Genomic DNA, 19,930 nt, shown 5'->3' on the forward strand with positions numbered 1-19,930 from the left:
TGTCCGGAGGGATCGGGATGTTGCTGCTAGTCGGGGTCGTCCGACTCAGCTTCTCTTGAGCCAGTCAGCCTGAAGAAGTCCTTGGCAAGTCCGGGTTTCCAAGGCACTCTGCAACTTGTCTTCAGGGGAGATTTCTGACAACCTACAGCATCACAACCACGCTAAATACTCAACCGGTCAGCCAGCAAGCACGGCACAAACTTCACTAAGTTCTGCCAGACTATTTCCCTCTTATGTCCCCATTTACATTAAAGGGCAGCTTAGCAGCACTTGGAACGCGTCCACAAATTTGAAAATCGCATTTTCAAAACAGCACTTCAAACAAAGATAATGCAATACAAATTTTCAAAATCCTATGCCAGGAAGAAAAACAACAAGTGAAAATTGAGGCTTCTTCTCACGTTATGGGCTTCGACTTAAGCCATCGGCATTACCGTTGAGATCACCCTTTTCACTAAAGCTTCGGCTGTCCGTTTCTCGGAACAACCGTACCTTCCTGTTTCTGTGCAAAGAAACGCATGAGCATAAGTCACTAGCTTTGCTAAACAACCTATCCCTCTCCTTACGCTTGGCGCACCAGTCACGCATTTTCTCGGCACGGGCGCATTTGTGCCGTTGGGATAGTCGCTTTCTTTTGAGCGATAGCTTCCACTTGCTCCATTCTTTCTCGCGCCTGCCTTTCCGTTTTTTTCTACGGCAGCACTGAAACACATGCTTTGCGCTTTCTTTTCGCAATCTTTGGAGTTTGCTCTCCTTACGATGGCAGCATTCTTTCTCGCGCCTGCCCTTTCGCGCTTTTCGTCGGGAGCGCTGGAATACTAGCCTTCTGCTTTCTTTTTGAAACCGTTTGAGTTTGCTCTGCTTACGATGGCAGCATTCTTTCTCGTGCCTGCCCTTTCGCGTTTTTCGGCGGCAGCACTGGAATACTAGCCTTCTGCTTCCTTTCTGCAATCGTTTGCGTTTGCTCTCCTTACGATGGCAGCATTCTTTCTCGCATCTGCCTTTCCGCGTTTTTCGGTGGCAGCACTTGAACACTCTAGTCCCACTTTCTTTCGGCGCGAGCTCTGGCAAGCTAGCGGTAACCGGAGCTAGTAGGACACCGGTGTCGTCTGAGTGGTCAAAGTGCGGCGCCGCGTCTGCATCGCGGCCAGCAGCGCATGACTCACTTTCCGTCAAGTCCGAACGACAACTGCTCACGCCAGCCCTCAAGCTAGGCATTTCCTCTGGCGGCGCCGCGGCTGCATCGCATGACTCACTTTCAGTCAAATCCGAACAACCGCTTATGCCAGCCCTCAAGCTAGGCATTTCCACTGGCTCGCCACTCACGTTACAGGGGTCCTCCGATGAGCCGCATCGCTCAGCGTTAACCGGCGCACGATCAAGCTCCGTCGACAGCTGGGGCGCTTCGGATTGCGTGAGGGTCATGTGTGCCACATCCGCGTTCGCACTGGGGTTGCTTTCGCGAATACAACCTAGCGTGGTTTCGGAGCACGAACTATTCTGACTCTGCTCTGGTCGTTCGCTGTCGCCTTCGCAAGTCTCGCCCTCTACAGCGGACGCGCACTCCTCGTCGGTCCGCCCTGGCTGATCACAACTCGCGGGCTGCGCAGTTTCCCTGATCGGCTCTTCGTTTTTCTGCGTGCCCTGCTCTACGACACAGCTGATTTCGAAAACTGAAAGTTTCTCCTTTTCTAGCTCATTTCCATCTCCGCCATGCTCTACACAAGCTTCTGTTTTCGACTCGAGAGACGGTTTAGTTACTACCAGTTCCCCACTCTCATTTGATGGAACTGTATCTCCTACAGCTACTTGGGTTGGCATGCAGTTCACCTTGCTTAACGGCGTCACTTCGGACTTCTCGCCGATTAAGCCTGTGCTAACCGTCTCAGCTAGTGGCTCGACCAAGGTAACACGATGCTCTTCTGTTACAGCCTCGGTCGGCTCGCTACTGCGGTCACATTGCTCGGCCGCTTCCCCAAGCTGTTTCTCACAGTCCGATGCAAGTTCGATTTGCTCCGGAACTTCCGCACTGTCTAGCCATTCGCTTACAGCGGCTTTCAACTGATAGGCCAAATCAAAGTATGCCTCGTTACAATGTTTCTCGCTCTCATATCTCTTCCGAAGATCCTGAGGCGTTATCTGATATCGTATCAGCAATGACTCTTTTAGTTCATCGTAATTTTTCAAGCGGTCGCCAACCAATCGCTTGATTTCTTCCGACGCTTCAGCGGAGAGAAGAGCTACCAACATCTGCGCCCAACTATCTCGCTCGAAACGTTTACTTCTGCAGACATTCTCGAAGTCTGCCAAATACTCGGCCACATCCTCGGCAATGAGGAACGGTGGCGGACCATTTCGCGGTATTGAACCGTTACACTTAATGGCATTGCAAGCTTTAATCCTTTCCACGCTCATTCGATGTGCTGATATCTCCAGCTGCATCAGTTTCCTTACGCGGGCGTCCTCTTTCTCGAAACGTTCCCTACGTTCACGCATCTCTTTCTCGTGACGTTCTCTACGTTCACGCATCTCTTTCTCGTGACGTTCTCTACGTTCACGTTCCTCTTTCTCTTGACGTTCCTCTTTACGTTCGTCAATGATCTCAAGGCATTCCAAAAGCTCGTCATCTTCAGCTTCCAACGCAAGAATAGCCTTTAACACTTCTGGTTTTCTGAGTTTGTCTGACAAATCCAGACCCAACTCCTCCGCAAGCTCCAGCAATTTCGGTTTGCGCAACGACTTCAAATCCAAACCCATGGCTGTTCCGAGTGCTGCCTTCTCTACTGCCCACTATTGCCTTGCTGCAATTAACCCAGCAACAACGACAACACAATTACCAGCTCTGTTCTCTACTTAACAAAAGCCTGGCAAAACTCAGTAGAAGAAAGTCCCGCACTCACCAACCTCGCAGCCAAGAATCCAACGCAGTCGTTCCGCTGCAGGCAACCAGTCATCACACAGGGCTCGTTGCACTGCTCCTGCCTTTCCGCTGAGCTGCTTTGATTCACGAGTCACGCCTCGGACATCTCCGCTCTTCCCACCAGATGTTGCACCTCGGTCAGGCCTGTCTCGTTTCACCGACCACGGTCACTGCATGGTCGTCCTCGTCTCTCCGCTGTTCACCAGTTGTTGGACGACGGTATCGCCTGGCTCGTCCCTCCAACCACGGTTACGGCTTGGTCGTCCCACCGATGCCTACCAGTTGTTACGTTTGTGGTTTGCGCGCCCCTGGGTAGCGTACCGCTGCGGCGCGCGGCCCCTCGGTAGCGTTGGCCTGGCGGCTCCGTGGACGGCGGACGGCATCAAAGGTGCCAGCAAAGACGAGGCGTCTTTTAACGAAACAACCTTTACTGTAACATCAGGAAGAAACGGGCAGTGAAGCTGACCCGGAGAGATTACAGACACTCTCACACAGCTGGTGTCTAGCGTCGTGCCAACGGCGCGTCAAAGTAGTCTCTCTCTCAGCGGAGTCGGCCGCTGCTTTTTATAGTTTTTCCAGTTCACAGGGAAAGGGTAAACCCTCACAGGAAAGGGAGAGCCAAACATGTTGGTTCACGACGAATGACTCAATCGCAGGTGTTCCGACCTCATCTCCTCCACCTCCTGCAGACAGGAGAGGGCGACGCACTTTCCCTCGATCTCCAGGCTTGGCCAGCTTGTGCACACACACGCACGCACACACATTTGGCGCGTGGCAGGAACACGCTGAGACTTGTCGGCGGGAGGAAGCGTTGCGCGGCCGATGAACGGCGTCGAAATGGCCGATCCGCTCGCGGTTCTGCCTGTTGCTATGCGGTGGCCGCGTCAGCTGTCCCACTTCTCGGTGGAGAAACGTAACACCACGTACGAGCTTTCATCGATTCTTTGAGAGCAGTGCTCAGACCTGTCGAGCGCGAGGTACAAGACGTGCGCGCAGTGGGGCTGTCATGCTTCTGAACGCATTTCTTGCCGCTCCAAAAGAGCTGGCCTGCCAACAGCTAATCGCGAACGCGCTGAAGTCGTGCTATATTTGGACCCTGCACTCTAATGGTACGAAATTATGTGAGTGCGTTGCCGTGTAATCTGTTGCTTCTGTTATTTACCACCTTTTCTGTAAGCGTACCATAGAAAAGAAAGTGAGTCATACCTGCTAGACGTCCCCCACTTCCCCCAATAAAAAAAATATATATATATATAAAGAGCGAGAAGCGAACGCGCGTCCGCCTGCCTTTACTCGTGTTGGAATGCCGAGGAAAGAAACGCGAGCGTCTTTCGCGGTAGTTATTCTGATCGCAGTGCACGCAGGACACTGTCTTCCTGTGCAGTGTTGTGGCGAACCGCGTGCGTGCGCCGCGCACAGCGTCATGGGACCAGAGACTGCCTTGTGCATTCTGGGCACGGTGACACGTTTTATCCGGCACGTGCGTGCCATTCTCGAGTGTGTGGCTGAAGGAGAGAGAAAGCTTGCATGGGAGCGCAAAGACACGGCAGGCATTCCCGGCGCTCAATGTACGCAGGCTGTGTCGCGAGGATCTGTAAAATAATATAGCCAGCAACGAATGCTTGATCATATAGTGTTTCGTGGGTGAGCATTCTTGCTCGTGCTTTCCCTTTCTTGTTGCGTGTACGACAGAGAAAACAGTCGTGTAAGGGAACGACGCCAGATGGCGGTGGTGTTGTTTCAAGAGACGTGTCGACGTTAGCTATGCAAATTGCCGTCAACGCCCTCTCTCTCGCTCGCTGATGCTTCTCATACTCTTGACTCTACCCGTCGGCTTTATTCGTTTCAATCCAGAAAGAGCGAGAGAGAGAGAGAGAGAGAGAGAGAGAGGGGGGGGGGGGGTTCACCGCAAACGCCAGTAAAAAAAAAATGAGAAGAAAATAAAAGGAGGGGTAGGGAGGTGATGACGGTAACGGCAGAGGAACGAACGTTGTATCTAACATGTGAACAATAAAAAAGCTTGAACCATTAAATACGTAACTGACACGTGTGCAAATTATTTTGAAATCAATGGAAATTTAACGGACCGCGGTTCTTTGCGCTGAGATGTTTCAAGCTTGTTCTAGGAAAGAGAAAATGTTATAGCCGCACACGTTCAGCGTAAATGCATGATCACCGGTGACTGGTGACTCGGTGAATGATGTCACACGTTCTTCTGGCGGCTGAAGCCGTGAAGCAACAATGTGTCTTCACCAGACCTTAGTTTGCGAGGCTCCTGAGTAGGGCTCCCTTGCGCCTGCGTGCAGGGGGGGCCAGAAAGGTGTCTCATTTCGGTGGAAATAAAACGTTTTGATGATGATACCACTGAACTCGTTTGCCACTGCCAGTGGACTACCGTCGAAAAAAAAAAAATAGCTTCCGCAGCCTATACGGACGACTGTGCGGATTTGTCGCTATGGGAATTTTGTTGCGAATCGTATGATTTGCATTCGGTTCTCCGGTTCCAATTACAGTTTCTTAAATTGGCCTCCAGCGGGAAATGGAGTGCACCACAGGATGGTCGTACGGTGCTCTTAGTGCTGCCATATAGTGGCTCAGAATAGAATTAGTGTGAGCGTAGGTTGGTCGCGTGGTGGTCGTTCCTGAGCTGGCAGTATTATACACTGATTAAGATTTTCTGCTGTGGATGGGACATACGAAAGGGTGACTCAGATAATGCGATATCAGAAGAGAATGGTGTGTCTGTACAGAACCGCACTAGTGGTATCTACCGCGTGCGTAAACATGAGCATCCTAATTTACCTGAACATCGCAAAAATTGAACTTGAAGGCGACATGATGTTCCCTTTGCGCCTGTCCTCTGAATGCGCGCTTCTTCACCACCGTTTGTGAGTGCATATGAGACAGGCTTCCCTTTCGTGAAGAATGTTCTCATGTCACAGGCCGACGAAAAGCCGGTGCACATCATTGCTGCTCACGCGTCCAGGACACTTTTGCTTCCTAGAGTATCTTCAAGCAAGTATCTTCAAACATTTCATGTGTTACAATAAACTGCGATAGTTTTACTCGTCTGTTTTTTTTGCCCAAAGAACACCTACTTAATGATTATCCGAGATAATGTATTCACATTGGTACGGAAAGATATCCAGGAAGACGTTTTTCCCGTTCCAGGTTATGAAATAACTATATTTTTTTCAGATTAGGTTCTGAACAACCATTCGTCAGCGTTGTCTTCAGATTGCCTATGCGGCTTTATATAAAGCTACCAACGCAATACGAGACCCGTACGGGACAAGCAAGATGAGATGATGCAGGTTTAAAGCACGCTTTATAATAAGGCATGGTAATTTCCTCTCCAGTTACATTATCTAAACGGTGCATGCAACATTCTCCGCAACACCATTAGCTCAAAGAGTCAGCATAGCCCTTGCTCTAAGATATAGTCACCATTCGAAAAGGAGTGCACGGGTACGCGGTGTACTGTGTTCATGTTGTCTACCCTTTGTGGCCAACCTCAACAAGAACAACCAGTTCGCCCATGCCTCTATACTTATTAACTTCCTGTAGGCCTCGGTAAATAATATACGACTCGGGTCTGCGTCAGGTTTTCCCGAAGCATAGCTCATAGCGCACCCAAGACTGCATTGGACTCAAAGCACCAGCACGCCAGCTGGCTTCGACAAGCTATAGCACCACACTAGCCTGACCAGCGCCCGCTGGGACAAAGCTATCAGAGTGGCACTTTTTGGGGGCGGGCGGCAATGTGAAATGATCCCTTGGGGCCAGTGGTAACGTCCATCGTATTTTGAGTTTTGGGCAGTCGGCTGAGTCGAAGGCTTTCTTCATTTTATATACTCCCGCGCGGAACGGCATGCGCGGTGCGTCGGAAAAATAAAAGAGAGATCTTTCGAAAGTCGGTGCCCGGTGCTTTTGTTTGTTTGTTTTTTCTTTCTTACATTTCCCAAGACTTCACTTTCCGGTAAAACCGCGCGCGGCAACTGTTCAATCTCGAAACGAAAGTCTCCGCGCTGCAGCATTGATTCTGACTCGCGCGATCCGCTCGAGAAACCGAAATAGCCACCGCGCCTCCGAGATGGACGCCTTTCATCCCCTTTTTGCTTCCCCTTTTCGGGAGGCGGTGACCAAGGAAAGAAGCTTCCTTTGTCTTCGGCCACGGTAAAGCTGTGCGCCGTCTCTCAGTTTTTTGTGTGCATTAGTCTCGGAAGCGCGCGCAGGGAAAGAAGGTGGCCGTCGCATTTCGCAGTGCTTTCTTTGTCGAGAATGAAGTAACCCGGGAAAAGAATATATATGTGCACTGCAGGACCTGGGAAAACCCGATGCAGTCGTATACTCCCCTTTTATTTCCCCCTTCACCCCGACTGCCCATCTCTTTTCTTCGTTTCTCCTTCATCCGAGACCTGGGTGAAACAGCGTCGCCGTTCTAGCCTTCCTCACTATGCTTCGAGGTAAACGAGCAGTCCGGTGGCCCGGCCGACCCGTGTCCCGCGTCCAACTTTCGTCGCGCTAGTGTTATTTATTGGAGACGTCTTTTTTTCTTTTCGTTCCACCTTTTTACTGTTGCCTCTCGTAAAAATTGATGGCTTTCCGAGAACTCACCGAGTGGAGAGTCTCAACGGGCAGTTGGATCGCTAGGCATGCCTCGTGCATCCTTCTCTTCCCTCGCTTTGATTTCTTTGTTTCTTTTTTACACTCGCTGAATTGTCTTGGTAGTGGTCTGCCCTGAAGTCCTCATGTGAAGGTGGGCCGTGAAAAGAGCAGCATCATCGGTCGTTCCTGACCTCTACGTAGTATTGCAGATGCTGCAAAAAAAAAAAAAATATTTTGCTTTAATCGATTGAGGTCTACGAGTACGCGTTTGTGTACGTTACTCCTACACGCGTAGAGGAAGGGTAGCAGATCCGAATGTGCTTTTCATTCAAGGCAGTAAGTAGTCCCTGTTTGAACTCTGACTAACAACTTGTACTGCGTGACGCGATTTCCCTCTTTACAAGGGCGTCGTTTCCTGAAATTGCAAGGCGCCGAGCAAAAGACAAATGGAGTGGCGTTTCAGCTCTCTCGTGAGGACCGGAACATCGCTCCATTTGTCTGTTGCTTGGTGCCGTTTTATTTTTCATGACATGCATCATCCGGATCTGACGCGCTTACTTGAAAATCTTGATTTTGAAGGGCGCATTGGTTCTCGTTTTTTTATTCCCCAAGGGGTGGTGATGTCATGCGCAGTATATCTGCTTAGAGCATGACGCTGCCATTGCAGCTTCGCTTAATTGTTCTTCACATACACAATGAACTCGCTGCAAGCTCTCTTTTTAAGGCGAAAATGGAACGAAGTCCCGTGCGCGAGATCTGTCATATACCACGAGATTCAACGAGATTAGTTCTTGTCTAGCGTTGCTGCCATCTGCAATATCACACTTGAACGCCCGCCAAGGAACCCCCCGCGACAGGAACAAACCCACTTACCGGAGTGTGTGGGAGAGATACTGCGCCTTTCCTTTCTTGTAAACCAATTATAACGCCGATAAGAGGCAAACGATGACAGGCAAATGATAGGGAAGGGTAGGTTCTCGCCATTCTCCTCTTAAGAGACATCTAAAAGACCCTGAATTTTTTTTTATTCTCCTATAATAGCCTTCACTCCATATATAATTCACTGCCGTCAGCTTTAAGGGACAGGTGAGAAAGCGTATATGCTAGGGCTTTACGAAGAGTACCTTATGTTCACAATGCGATTCAGACGAGAATGGGTAAATGCGCCGGTTGATCATATGGGAGCTGCAAACCAATATCTTCAAGACGTTTGACACACGCGCACAAAGACACATGCACTTTCAGGACGCAGCATGTCGCTCAAGGGGAAAGTATACAACAGTTGCATCTTACCTGTACCTATGGGGCTGAAACGTGGAGGCTAACAAAGAAGGTTCTACTTAAGTTGAGGACAACGCACAGAGCTATGGAAAGAAAAATGGTAGGAATAACGTTAAGAGATGGGAAACGTGCAGAGTGGGTCAGAGAAATGACTCAAGTTACTGACATTCTAGTGGAAATCAAGAAGAAGAATGGGCATGGGCAGGACATGTAGCGCGAAGAAAGGATAACCGATGATCGCTTAGGGTAAAAACCTGGATTCCGAGGGAAGGAAAACGCAGCAGGAGGCGGCAGAGAGTTAGGTGGGCGGATCAGGTTAAGAAGTTCGAAGGGGTCAAGTGGATACAGCTAGCACAGGACCGGGTTAATTGGAAAAATATGGGAGATGCCCTCGCCCTGCAGTGGGTGCAGTCAGGCTGAGGATGAGGATTATGATGATGATGATGATGATGATGATGATGACGACGACGACGACGATGATGATGATGATGATGTCCTCTGAAGAACTGTTGAAATCTACTTCTTAGAAACTGTGAAAGAAGACGAAAGGGCAAATAAAAGATGAGTACGATGAAAGTGCCCGAGTTTTTAGCTGCTTAGCGCTTTTTTTTGTCAAAATAAATCCCAGGAGACAAGAGTTTACAGCACGGCTCAATTCATGCCACCGTTTTTACCGCTCTCTCGGGGACAGTGAAAAGAGCTTGCACAATCCTTTTAACTATCATACATGTATTGCGTAACTTGGTATTTGTAAAGGCTTCCACACTCCAGCGAGCGTCGCGTATTGCGTATAACTCTCGGCATGATACTGTGCACAGCAGGTTGAAACTGAACTTCAGTTTGCTCACTTTATGGCGTGGCGCAGCCTTAGTGGGAAGTCTAGTTTTCACCGTCGAAAAAAGTAGCTGACTTTGCTTCCTTCCTTTCCTTCGCTCTTTCTTGTGGGCTAAGTGGCGAAAGAACAGCGCGACGAAATGAGGGCTAAGTAATACACGCGAACACAACGCCCGTCCTGTATTTGCGTGTGTTCTTTTGTACTCGTTTTTTCGCGCTGTTCTTTTGCCACTTAACCGTGAACAAACTAGCCCAGGTAAAGCTCTTGTTTCTCGTGTGCCCTTGGTAAAAGTGCGTATGTCTTCTCGACACTTTTGAAGCGAAGCCAGCTGCACAGTTTCAAAGAAAGGCGTGCTTTTGAGAGGGACTGGCAGAGTTGCACGGCATCCAATATGCTCAATCTATCGTTACTCGCCTTTATTTGTTAACGTTGGTTGATTCGTTCGTTCAATTAATATACATGTAATATTGCAGCGCATTATTGTTGAAAAAGCCTGATCCGTGTCCTGATGGTTAGAACGGAATATATGCATGTAATATTGCAGGCAGCGCATTGGAATAGCCTGTGCCGTGTCCTGGCGGTTAGAAACGAGTGTGAAGAATGCATCAGCTACATACTGATGAGAAAAAAAAAATAAAACGTTTCTATCGCAGACGGATCACCTAAACCTGCCCTTGCTCTCCCCTTCTGCGGTCGCCATTTCCACTTTGCCTTTCACTGATTGTTGTTTTTTTTTTGTTCGTTTGTTTACGCCTCATTAAAGGCGTAAACAACTATTGTTCAAGCGTAACTCCCGTCACTAGATTGCGATGCTTTTTGTTTTCGGTTTGTGCAGCGTTCTTCGGAAGCGCTGTCTGGTGAAGCGAAGAGGGAGAATCGAACTATCGAGGGACGATCATAAACCTGGTGCAATATTCTGCGAGAATAGTTGAACTTAGCTTCGATTATTTATTTATATATTTTTTTTTATGCTTTAGCTCTAATGCATGATTTTACTCTAAGCCAAGACTTCACGCACGCGATGCAATTTTTGTGGCGGATGAAAGTGGGCGGAGCTATAGGTCGAGTGTGGCGGTGGTTTGAGAGGCAGTTTCTCTAGCTTGGGTGGATAGGTGGCTGTTGGGTGGTGGGTGGAACATTTAGATGGCAGGTGACTTTCCCACCACGTCTTCGAACTCGTTTCGCTTTTGCTTTTTCCTTCAACTACTGGATGAATGGGTGCCCTGTGCAGGGTGGAGGCAGTCATGTTGGGGGTGCGCACCGCTTCTAAGAGCAGAGTTGGGTGGGATAATGGGTGGGTCGATGGCGCTTCTGGAGACTGAAGGCACTCAAGGGTGGGGTGTGGCATTGGATCATGTAGGACCACGGATGGATGGGCAGCCCCCTAGTTAGGGAATTCGGGGACGTAGCTAGCTTGTAGAAGGTGGAAGTAGGTGGCGCTTCCTCGCTGGAAGCTGGTATTACATCAGTAATTGCCGAGTATTTTAGGTGCGATGGTGGGGTAATCTCCTCGAATGAAGAAACCGTATCAGACAGCATGAAGAAAAGGATCTTATTATTGACTAATCTTAACAAGAAGAAGGCTGAGACCGATGTTCTTGTGTGTACAGCCATAGTGATCGACGAAATTTCAATCAAGCTAATTAATAGGCTTGGTCCAAGAAGCAAGGACTTTTTGTTAAAGGCACTGGTAACAGTAATAACAAGTAAAGAAATTCCGGACAGCTGGTGACTGAGTAGGATGAATTTAATCTATAAAAGGAAAGGAGATAGGAAGAACATTACATTATTTAAACCGATTACGATAACATTAGTTACGTACAGGCTGGCAATGCAGGCAGTTAAATTAAAAATTCAGACATGGATAGAAAGTGATAATGTACTTGGCTAATTGCAATACGGGTTCAGGAGTACGGGTGCATCTTACCTGTACTAACCTATGGGGCCGAAACGTGGAGGCTAACAAAGAGGGTTCTACTTAAGCTGAGGACAACACACAGAGCTATGGAAAGAAAAATGGTAGGGATAACGTTAAGAGATAGGAAACTTGCAGAGTGGGTCAGAGAAATAACTCAAGTTACTGACATTCTAGTGGAAATTAAGAAGAAGAAATGGGCATGGGCAGAACGTGTAGCGCGAAGAAAGGATAACCGATGGTCGCCTAGTGATAGCCTTTTCATAATAACCCAATACAGAGAATTACCCAGGAGGGGAAGCGGACCACTGTATTTAGTCTTTCTGGACATTAGCTGTGCATACGGCAGCGTAAACAAGGAACTTTTGTGGGACATATATATACTCGAATCTGAAGGCATCGGTAAAAAAGTAATTGAAATACTAGAGGAAATATACAGGGATGCTGAAGTTGCATGGGATGGGTTAAGAACTACGTCTACTGTCGAGGTGCGCTGTTGTTCAGCATTTATATGAAAGATGTGGAGTCTGCAAGAAAGCAACCCTGGTTTTAATCTCTCGTATAAGCTAGGTGGAAGGGATGTGAAACAAGCGCTTCCGGGATCAATGTACACGAACGACATCGTTCTATTGGCCAATGGCCAGGAAGATTTACAAGCATTGGAGAAAATATGTGAATACGTGGGAGATGCAGTCTGCATAACCTAGAGCGCAGTTAAGTCGGGTCTGTAGTATTCAACTACATATTTCAATGATAAAAAGATTACGTTACGAGTAAGGGAGATACTAAGACTGGCAGAATATAAATATATCGCGCTATGAATAAACGAAGAACACGCATTATGAAAGAGCATGAAGAGGCCACTAGGGCGAAGAGACGAAGGGATGCCGCGATAATGGAGCACAGGGCATTATGGGGGTACAACAAGTATGAAGTACCTAAAGGTATTTAGAAATGAATAATGACTGCGTTTCGATGGAGGCGAAACGAAGGGGCGTCGTGTGCTGTGCGATGCCAGCGCACGTTAAAAATCCCCAAGTTGTAGAAATTACTCCGTAGCCCTCCACTATGGCTCCTCTTTCTCTCTATCTGCTTTCACTCCCATCTTCCTCCCTTCCCCTACGGCGCGGTGCAGGTGTCCACAGAAACAAGTGTGGCAGATACTGCGCCTTTCCTTTACTGTGGACCAGTTATTATTATTATTATTATTATTATTATTATTATTATTATTATTATTATTATTATTATTATTATTATTATTATTATTATTATTATTATTATTATTATCATCATCATCATCATTACCTGGGCTTACCTTCGGGAAAGCGGTTTTGTTCTTAAGGGCAGAAATCTAGTCGGAGTTAGAATAAAGGCAGAAATCTAGTCGGGGTTAGAAATAAACCAGCGTTCTGTGGGAAGGTTGGCACATGGAGCCCACGGCAAAACTATAACGAAGCAGTAAGGGAGACCTGGGCTAGGTGTCTTTCGAGGCACGAGAGGCTGAGAGTAAAATTATGAAGAACGCCTCGGGAAAATGGACTGCAATAGTTGAGCAGGTAAAGCATTTATAGTTATACCGAAAGGGCATTGACTGGCAGTGGCGGAAAAGGACCAGACAACTGATCAGCAAGTATGTCGGAAGGCAGAACGGAGAAATAAAGAACGATAAGCGACAGGTAAAAAACACAGAGGCTAAAAGCTAGAACAACTGAAGGGAAAGGAAGACGAACCTATAGCCATATATAGAAAATGGAAAACTGGCACTAAGGAGGAAACTTTTGATGGCAACTCAAGAGGCAGCGGCCTTCTCTATGAAGCTAGATCAGGATGTCATAGAGACCGAAGATACAGAAGGAAACCTAATCAAGAAGACGAAACTTGTGCTATCTGCGGTAGATGCCCAGAAACGTTGAACATCTTATACTGGAGTGTAGCAGTATCCATATATGTCGATGCGGACAAAGTAACTCTAGCCGAGACCCTGGGCGTTTAGAGGTAACAAAGGAAGCAAGAATTAATAGGCGGTAGAGGTTAGCAAGAGACTTTTGAAAGATTGTTGGATAAATAGCAGGGAGGAAACGCATGGAAGCTAAATCGAAATTAAACAAGGGTATATAAAGATAACCCGTATCTAAACGTAAAGTCGTTAAGGCTAAAAAGTTATCTAAGTGAAAAAGCATAAAAAAGACAGGTTCAGCACCGTGATGACTATCACCACCCCGTGTCAAAGGGGACACTCTCAACATCCATCCATCCATTCATCCTGGAGGCTTCTCTTCGGCATCAGATTGCTACTGGGGTCACATTAGCACAACTCTTGGCACAGGAGAAAAAGATGCTCATTTAGAGTGCATTTTATACGTTTTGGAATAACAGCGCGAAGGACGAGGACGAAGATCAGAAGGACACAAACACAGCCTTCTGATCTTCGTCCTCGTCCTTCGCGCTGTTATTCCAAAATGTATAACCAACTAGCCGGCACCTCAACGCTTATTTTATATGTGTTTGATATTATGTTTAGACGCTATGTGCGTAAGGATATAATTGGTAAACTGGTGGAAGTACCGCACACGGCTTCCTGTGCTGTGGAATGCCAGACTAGAACGGCTTATGACTATATTTCCGTGAGTTGTGCGATTTGTGAACACATAATATAGGCTTGCTGCCTCCTTGACGGTGAACTGGACACTTTTACTGCCCAGATTTTCTGAGATTTGTTTAATCACCTACACTGCCGTAGACAGCCACGAAACTTTACGAAACATAATTTCCCCTTTAATTCTCCCAGTTTCACGTTGAAATACATTTGTTTTATTGAACGTACAGGAGCAACTTGGGACTTCATTGAACACCACTTGGGCTTTACATGTTAAGGACTTTTGGCGCCCCTGGTTGCGTCTTTGTTCGCCTTTGTATTTTTATTTATTTTAATTATCCCCTTCATAATCACGTCTTTGTGTGTAGTAGGTGTAAATAAAATAAAATAAAATTCAGCTCTGGAACTAATAGCACAGCGGCCATATTGATGTGAAATCATCCCGAAGGCTTTTTTTTTTGTGATTTTCATTCAGGCAGTTAATTTCAAAGGGTGCTAACGACACGACATAATAAAAGATGTGATGGAGCGAAGAAGAAGAGATAGAAGATTTATTTGCACGAAAGAAAATTGCACGCAGCAACTTACTAGTTCTCAACCCCTTGCTTTCTTGTGTTCAGATTTACGTTCATTTAACTAAGTGTTGAATGGCTCCCATGGCCCACTGATATCTCGAAATGATGGCCCGATCTAATGAGCGCTTTGAGTCGTCGGTCATGCAAGCCACGTGACCTTATTTTGTGATGACTTGGTGGTCACGTGACTCTCCCCTTCTCTCTCTGCGAATAATGCGCAGGGCGGCCAGCCAGTATGGAGGACCTGATCGCCGAGCAGCTGGGCGTGATGTGCTTCGAGCCAACCGCCTCGGCCGTCGTCGGAGGCCTGGCGCTCTTCCTCGAGGTCTTTGGTTTCGGCACCTGCCTCGTGTTCGCGCTGCGTCGCCGCAAAGGCGGCGCTGCTGACGAGCCGATCTGCTACGACAACTCCGTCGAGGGCTCCACGGACTTTGCCTGTTCCGCCCCTTACTGAAAAGGGGAGCTTCTCGCGCGCTTCCAAGCAGGTCCAGACGCCCTTCTTGGCGTCAGCATTGCCGGAATGCCACTTGGGCTTGCCGTGCTGTACTGTGTCCGGATATTAAGCACCGAAAATTCGCGCACGGTTGTTTAAACACCGTACCTCTTTTCCACCTGATATGCCTTTGGTTTGACCCGGTGATATATTCCATGCTAACGAAGGCACGTGAGGCTAGGTAGAGGGAAAGGCGGCACCACCTGAATGGCCTCAGTGAATGTTATGTTGGGATTTTGTAACCAATATTTTTTAACCTGTGCATTTTTTTTGCCTCTTTTCCTTCCGTTACTGCAGTTTGTGACGTCACTTAGGTTGCTGAAACCTTCATTTTTTGGTTCCTCTATCAAGGAAGGCGCCGGCCAGTGGCAGAAAACAAAAAGATTGGATAGAGAAAGGAATCTACAAGACATGGCCCCAGGTCACTTAGGGAAAATTTAGCTCGAGTAGTTCGTCGGGAATCTCGTGCACAATCCATAATACTCTGAGACCATTCCTACGACATCGTCATCCTGAACTTGGGACATCCCGCCGAGGTACTAGTATTTCTTCAAGTAAAGGACATTGTGCAGTATAGCACATAAACCGTCATCTCAACATACAGGGCAACTCTGTCGGATCAGAGCTGATTAGTCTTCTACTGTATTCTCCGAAGTCGAAGACATTGTAGCTGCATCATCACTCATATGGTGCTGAGTCTAGCTAACGATCGGTGTCACACCGTATTCAAATAATAATTGTCACATTTCTTGTAAAACAGGTCAGCATGGTCAGCCGCCACCTGGCATTCCGGCAAAAGCTATATACACATTTTACACACGAACACACAACAGTGTGGAGGGCCTCTGCTTCTTCGTTCCTGTCGTCAACAGATGTCATTTCTAGGAAAACAGGTTGTTCTACAGTAAATGACGTACTAAGCCTCGGTATTGCTGTAGTCCTTCGGCAGACCGAGGGTTAAGCATCTCTTCTCTAGCACCGGCATCGTCGATAAGCAGTAGGATCGCTCAACGTGCGCATGTCAGTCACGATCCTGACCGTCCGAATTGATATCGCATGTTTCGTTTTTGTACCATCGATTCACCAGGCGCTGTCCTGAAGAAAGCGCTTTGTCGGGGACAACTCGCCCTCATGTAAGCTGTGCTCGCTAAGTCGCTGAGAACCCGCGTAACGCTTGGAGCTGAACAGGAGACAGTGTTGCTAACGTTCGACTGACTATTGCTGATACCGTGAGCATGGCGTCTGCTACAGTGACGCTTAGAGGAACATCAAAGCTTCTTTTGATGCAAAGGCTACCAACCAGTATTCAATGAGGTAGCGCATGCATGTGCACAGCGAACACACAGGCGACACAAAGAAGCCACCGGCCCAATATTGGCACTGTCTTGGCAGTACACTGGCCCTATTTTGGGCCGGACGTTGCCAACACATTGCCAATATTAGCCCAATGGTTTGTGCTGCATGGGCACGGTCGTCTGTGTTCAGTATTAACTTTATTACTAGTGTCCCGAAAGTTACCTAACCCTAATAACTTTAATGTGGTAACTGTAATTTCTTACTGGCCAAGAGAATTCGGCTTTTTCGCTAGATAGGGCTGTCACCTTACGTTACTTACGCCGGTCACTGACACAAACCGCGCATGCATTGTACAAAATAACAGTTATCGGCCACTGGAACTCAGAAGAAGGCAAATGACGAAACGCGCTGATTTTCCGGGCTGCTTTTTAAAAAGAACGGCGAATTAATCTTATATAAGTTACATATGCCGCAGGTTTTTCACCTTCAGTGAGAATGATATGTTTTCGGAAAAGGTCATGAGTGGCATGAAGTCTATCATTTGTCCTTTCAATTAAGTCGTTCAAGAGGTGAAAGCTACATGGCTCCAAAGGCTGTTTGAGCTGGAAAAAGACCACTCATTCATTGCCCGTACAGATGCGGCGTGCAGTACTCTGTGAACTACATTGCCATCTCCAGCTTAAAGAGTTCATGCGCTTTTCTGCCTCGTAATCAAGGAAAAAGTACAGATATGTAATACCGCTTATTCTGCATCAAACTAAAGTGGCAGAGAACCTTGGAAACTAACTGATTAAGCATGCTGCGCACTGCTGGACATATTACATAGTATTAGAGCTATAGCTGTCTTGTAAACAGCTTGCGTTGCTTAATGGCTCGTATCAAATTGATCCGGCTACATTTGATCTCAGTCATGCTGTTTTATTGCTTGAAGTACTTCAGCAGATGGCCTTCATTTTGGGATTATTACGCCTTACACTCACTGTCGTCTTTCGTAAGGTTCATTTTGAACGCCTAATCGAACTGTCTCATGAGCGTTGTCTTCGTTTTAGCTTCCGAGTTCCTACCCCAGTTTTTAGGCAGAAAAACGTTATGCACTTTTTTTTTTTTTTAACATGTAGTTGCAGTATTCAGTTCTCGCACGCGTACACTTAGAGGACAGACGATTAACGAATGTGTGTCCACGAAGGAAAAATATTAATACTTAGTTCCTAAACTATTTTGTTTCAGTAGGAAGCGCTGTGTTGCTCGTAGTACTGCCTAAACAAAAGAAAAAAAGAAGAACAAAAAGAAGAAGCTTGCTTGCTTAAATCGAGACTTTGGAATTGTCTACAGCAGAAAATCAGCGCTGTTCCCTCAGTCTACCTCTGCCAAACCTGAAAAAAAAAAAAAAAAAAAGGAAAAAATGTACCACAACCTCAAAATGAAAACTTGGGCTGCGAGCAGTAATACACTTTTATGTGTAATCATATTGTTCCGACTTCTTAGTCGTTTTTCTTTTTTAATTTTCAACGCGCTTATAATATTTTCGGAGAATCTTTCGAGCTCTAGAGCTGAGTGCTTTTGTAACTTCTGTTGCATCTCGCACTTGGAGATTAGTTTCCTCGCCACCTCGGTTTTCACGCAGTGTCGACACGATGTACCAACGGGGTCCTGTCCAGTACTTTCCTTCTTCAAAGCGTATCTCTTTGTAGTCGATATTTCCTTTTTTCGAATCGAGACATCACTCGCACAAAGGAAGGAGATGATGGGTCCTACACAAAGCTCGCTGTTGCTCTATGCGCCGCGCGATAATGTGAAGACGAAAATCGAAACGCTCCAGCCGTTCCAAAGAAATGCGGAAAGACGAGACGCACACCCAAAATACCACATCGCGTGAACGGAAGAAGGTATACTGTGACATGGCCCGCGAGGAGGACTCGGTCTGTGCCGCGACTTGCGTTTCAAAGCACCATCGCCAGTGGAGACACACAGCATAACGTGACATGAGGCACGAAGAAGGCTTTCTGGCGAATTGGCTTCCCGTCTCCTTTCGCCGATGTGCTTAGTCAATGTCCTGCTTCTTCGGCCTGGCCCCGCGGGTGTTTTCCGCCTGTCTGCTCCGAGCAAAGGTTTCAACGCCGAGGGAACCACGTAGCAAAAGATAAAGTGGAACAAAATGAGAAAAATAAGAGAGAAAACTCGCCACGACTCCGTCCAGACACACACACACACTCACTACTCCAAACTCGTCGTCGTGCTGAAAGAGCAATATATCCGTTCTTCTCCCTGTAGCCAACGCGAACGACAAAACTTAAAAGAAACTCTCTCTCGCGTGCGCGCTCGTGCGGTCCTGAAGAGACCGCAAGCAACGCTCTCAAAGGGTCGGCTGTTTTCTCCGGGTGGGCCGCATGACGGTGGATGAATGTTTCCTAAATAAACGCTCCAAACTGTCGCAGTCTCTTTGTGAACTCGATTTCTTCACCGCTAGTTTTTCCTCCTCTTTTACTCTTCTCCTGCGCAACTTCTGTAGCCTGTTACGAAGATGGCGCCGAGACGCATCCTAATTCTCAAAGCAAACCGTACCTCTGCGGAGCATAAGCCAGCGGCAGTGTGCTTGCTTGCATGCGTGTGGTGTCTGTTGTGTGTGTGTGTGTGGGGGGGGGGGGGGGGGGGGGGGGACATGTTTTAAGCTGTTCACAAAACATTGTAGGTGTTTAATTATTCTTTACTTTTTACTTTCTTTACTTAAGCAGTAAATTTTACTTCAGAAGTTACAAGGCTGACAGAGTATGAAGAAAACAAAGCAGTGGCGCCAAGAACGGGAGACAGGCAAAATTAGTACCCGGAAAGGTCGTTCTCGTTCACTTCTTTAGGACAAGGATGAAGCCACGCAATGGTAGAAAGCAGTATCTCCAACCTCATGCATCGTCATGCTCAGATTAATTCATCGCTCTAATCCTCCGCATTGCCTGGAATATCATAAAATTGCGATACCTGATAGAGATTTCTCCAACGTCGAGTCCTAGAGGCGCATGTCTTTACGGTTTATTGGTAAGAAGATGTCATAGAAAAGAATGGAGAAGCCGTGAGAATAATAAACTAGCCTACTCTCAGCGAACTGTAAGCCTGCTTTCTATTAGTGCGAATTTTGCGAAAGCACTTATAGCTCACCACTACCAATCAAGAATTTTGTGTGGCCTTGTTTGTGTCGTCACTCTTATTGTTTCGTGAGGTCACAATCACGTGGACTCACGCGGGTACTTCATACTAAATACTGTGTAGCGGCTCCAGCGCGTGAGTCTGTGCGGCGGGTTTTCCAAGTTCGCTACCGAACGCACGGAGTGATACGCGCCTACGAAACAATTACTGTCCATCACCTCTTGTAATGCATTCGCACTAAAAAAGCAACGCAGCGGAATCGAACCTGTCAGT

At 47.3% G+C, this 19,930-nt stretch overlaps 1 protein-coding gene across 1 annotated transcript in view; it reads left to right on the forward strand.

Annotated features, from left to right (window-relative positions):
• The window catches only part of LOC146182152 (uncharacterized), a 108,153-nt gene extending 92,520 nt beyond the window's left edge, over positions 1–15,633 (forward strand). The window contains exon 15 of the mRNA XM_084575903.1: positions 14,952–15,633. Within this exon, the coding sequence (XP_084432029.1) occupies positions 14,952–15,184 (233 nt within the window). The 3' untranslated portion in view covers positions 15,185–15,633. The remainder of the gene's footprint in view (positions 1–14,951) is intronic.
• The last annotated feature ends 4,297 nt before the right edge of the window (positions 15,634–19,930 follow it).

Source organism: Amblyomma maculatum, chromosome 8, assembly GCF_055883805.1.
Source record: "Amblyomma maculatum isolate TAMU_Amacu chromosome 8, ASM5588380v1, whole genome shotgun sequence".
Taxonomy (NCBI): domain Eukaryota; kingdom Metazoa; phylum Arthropoda; class Arachnida; order Ixodida; family Ixodidae; genus Amblyomma; species Amblyomma maculatum.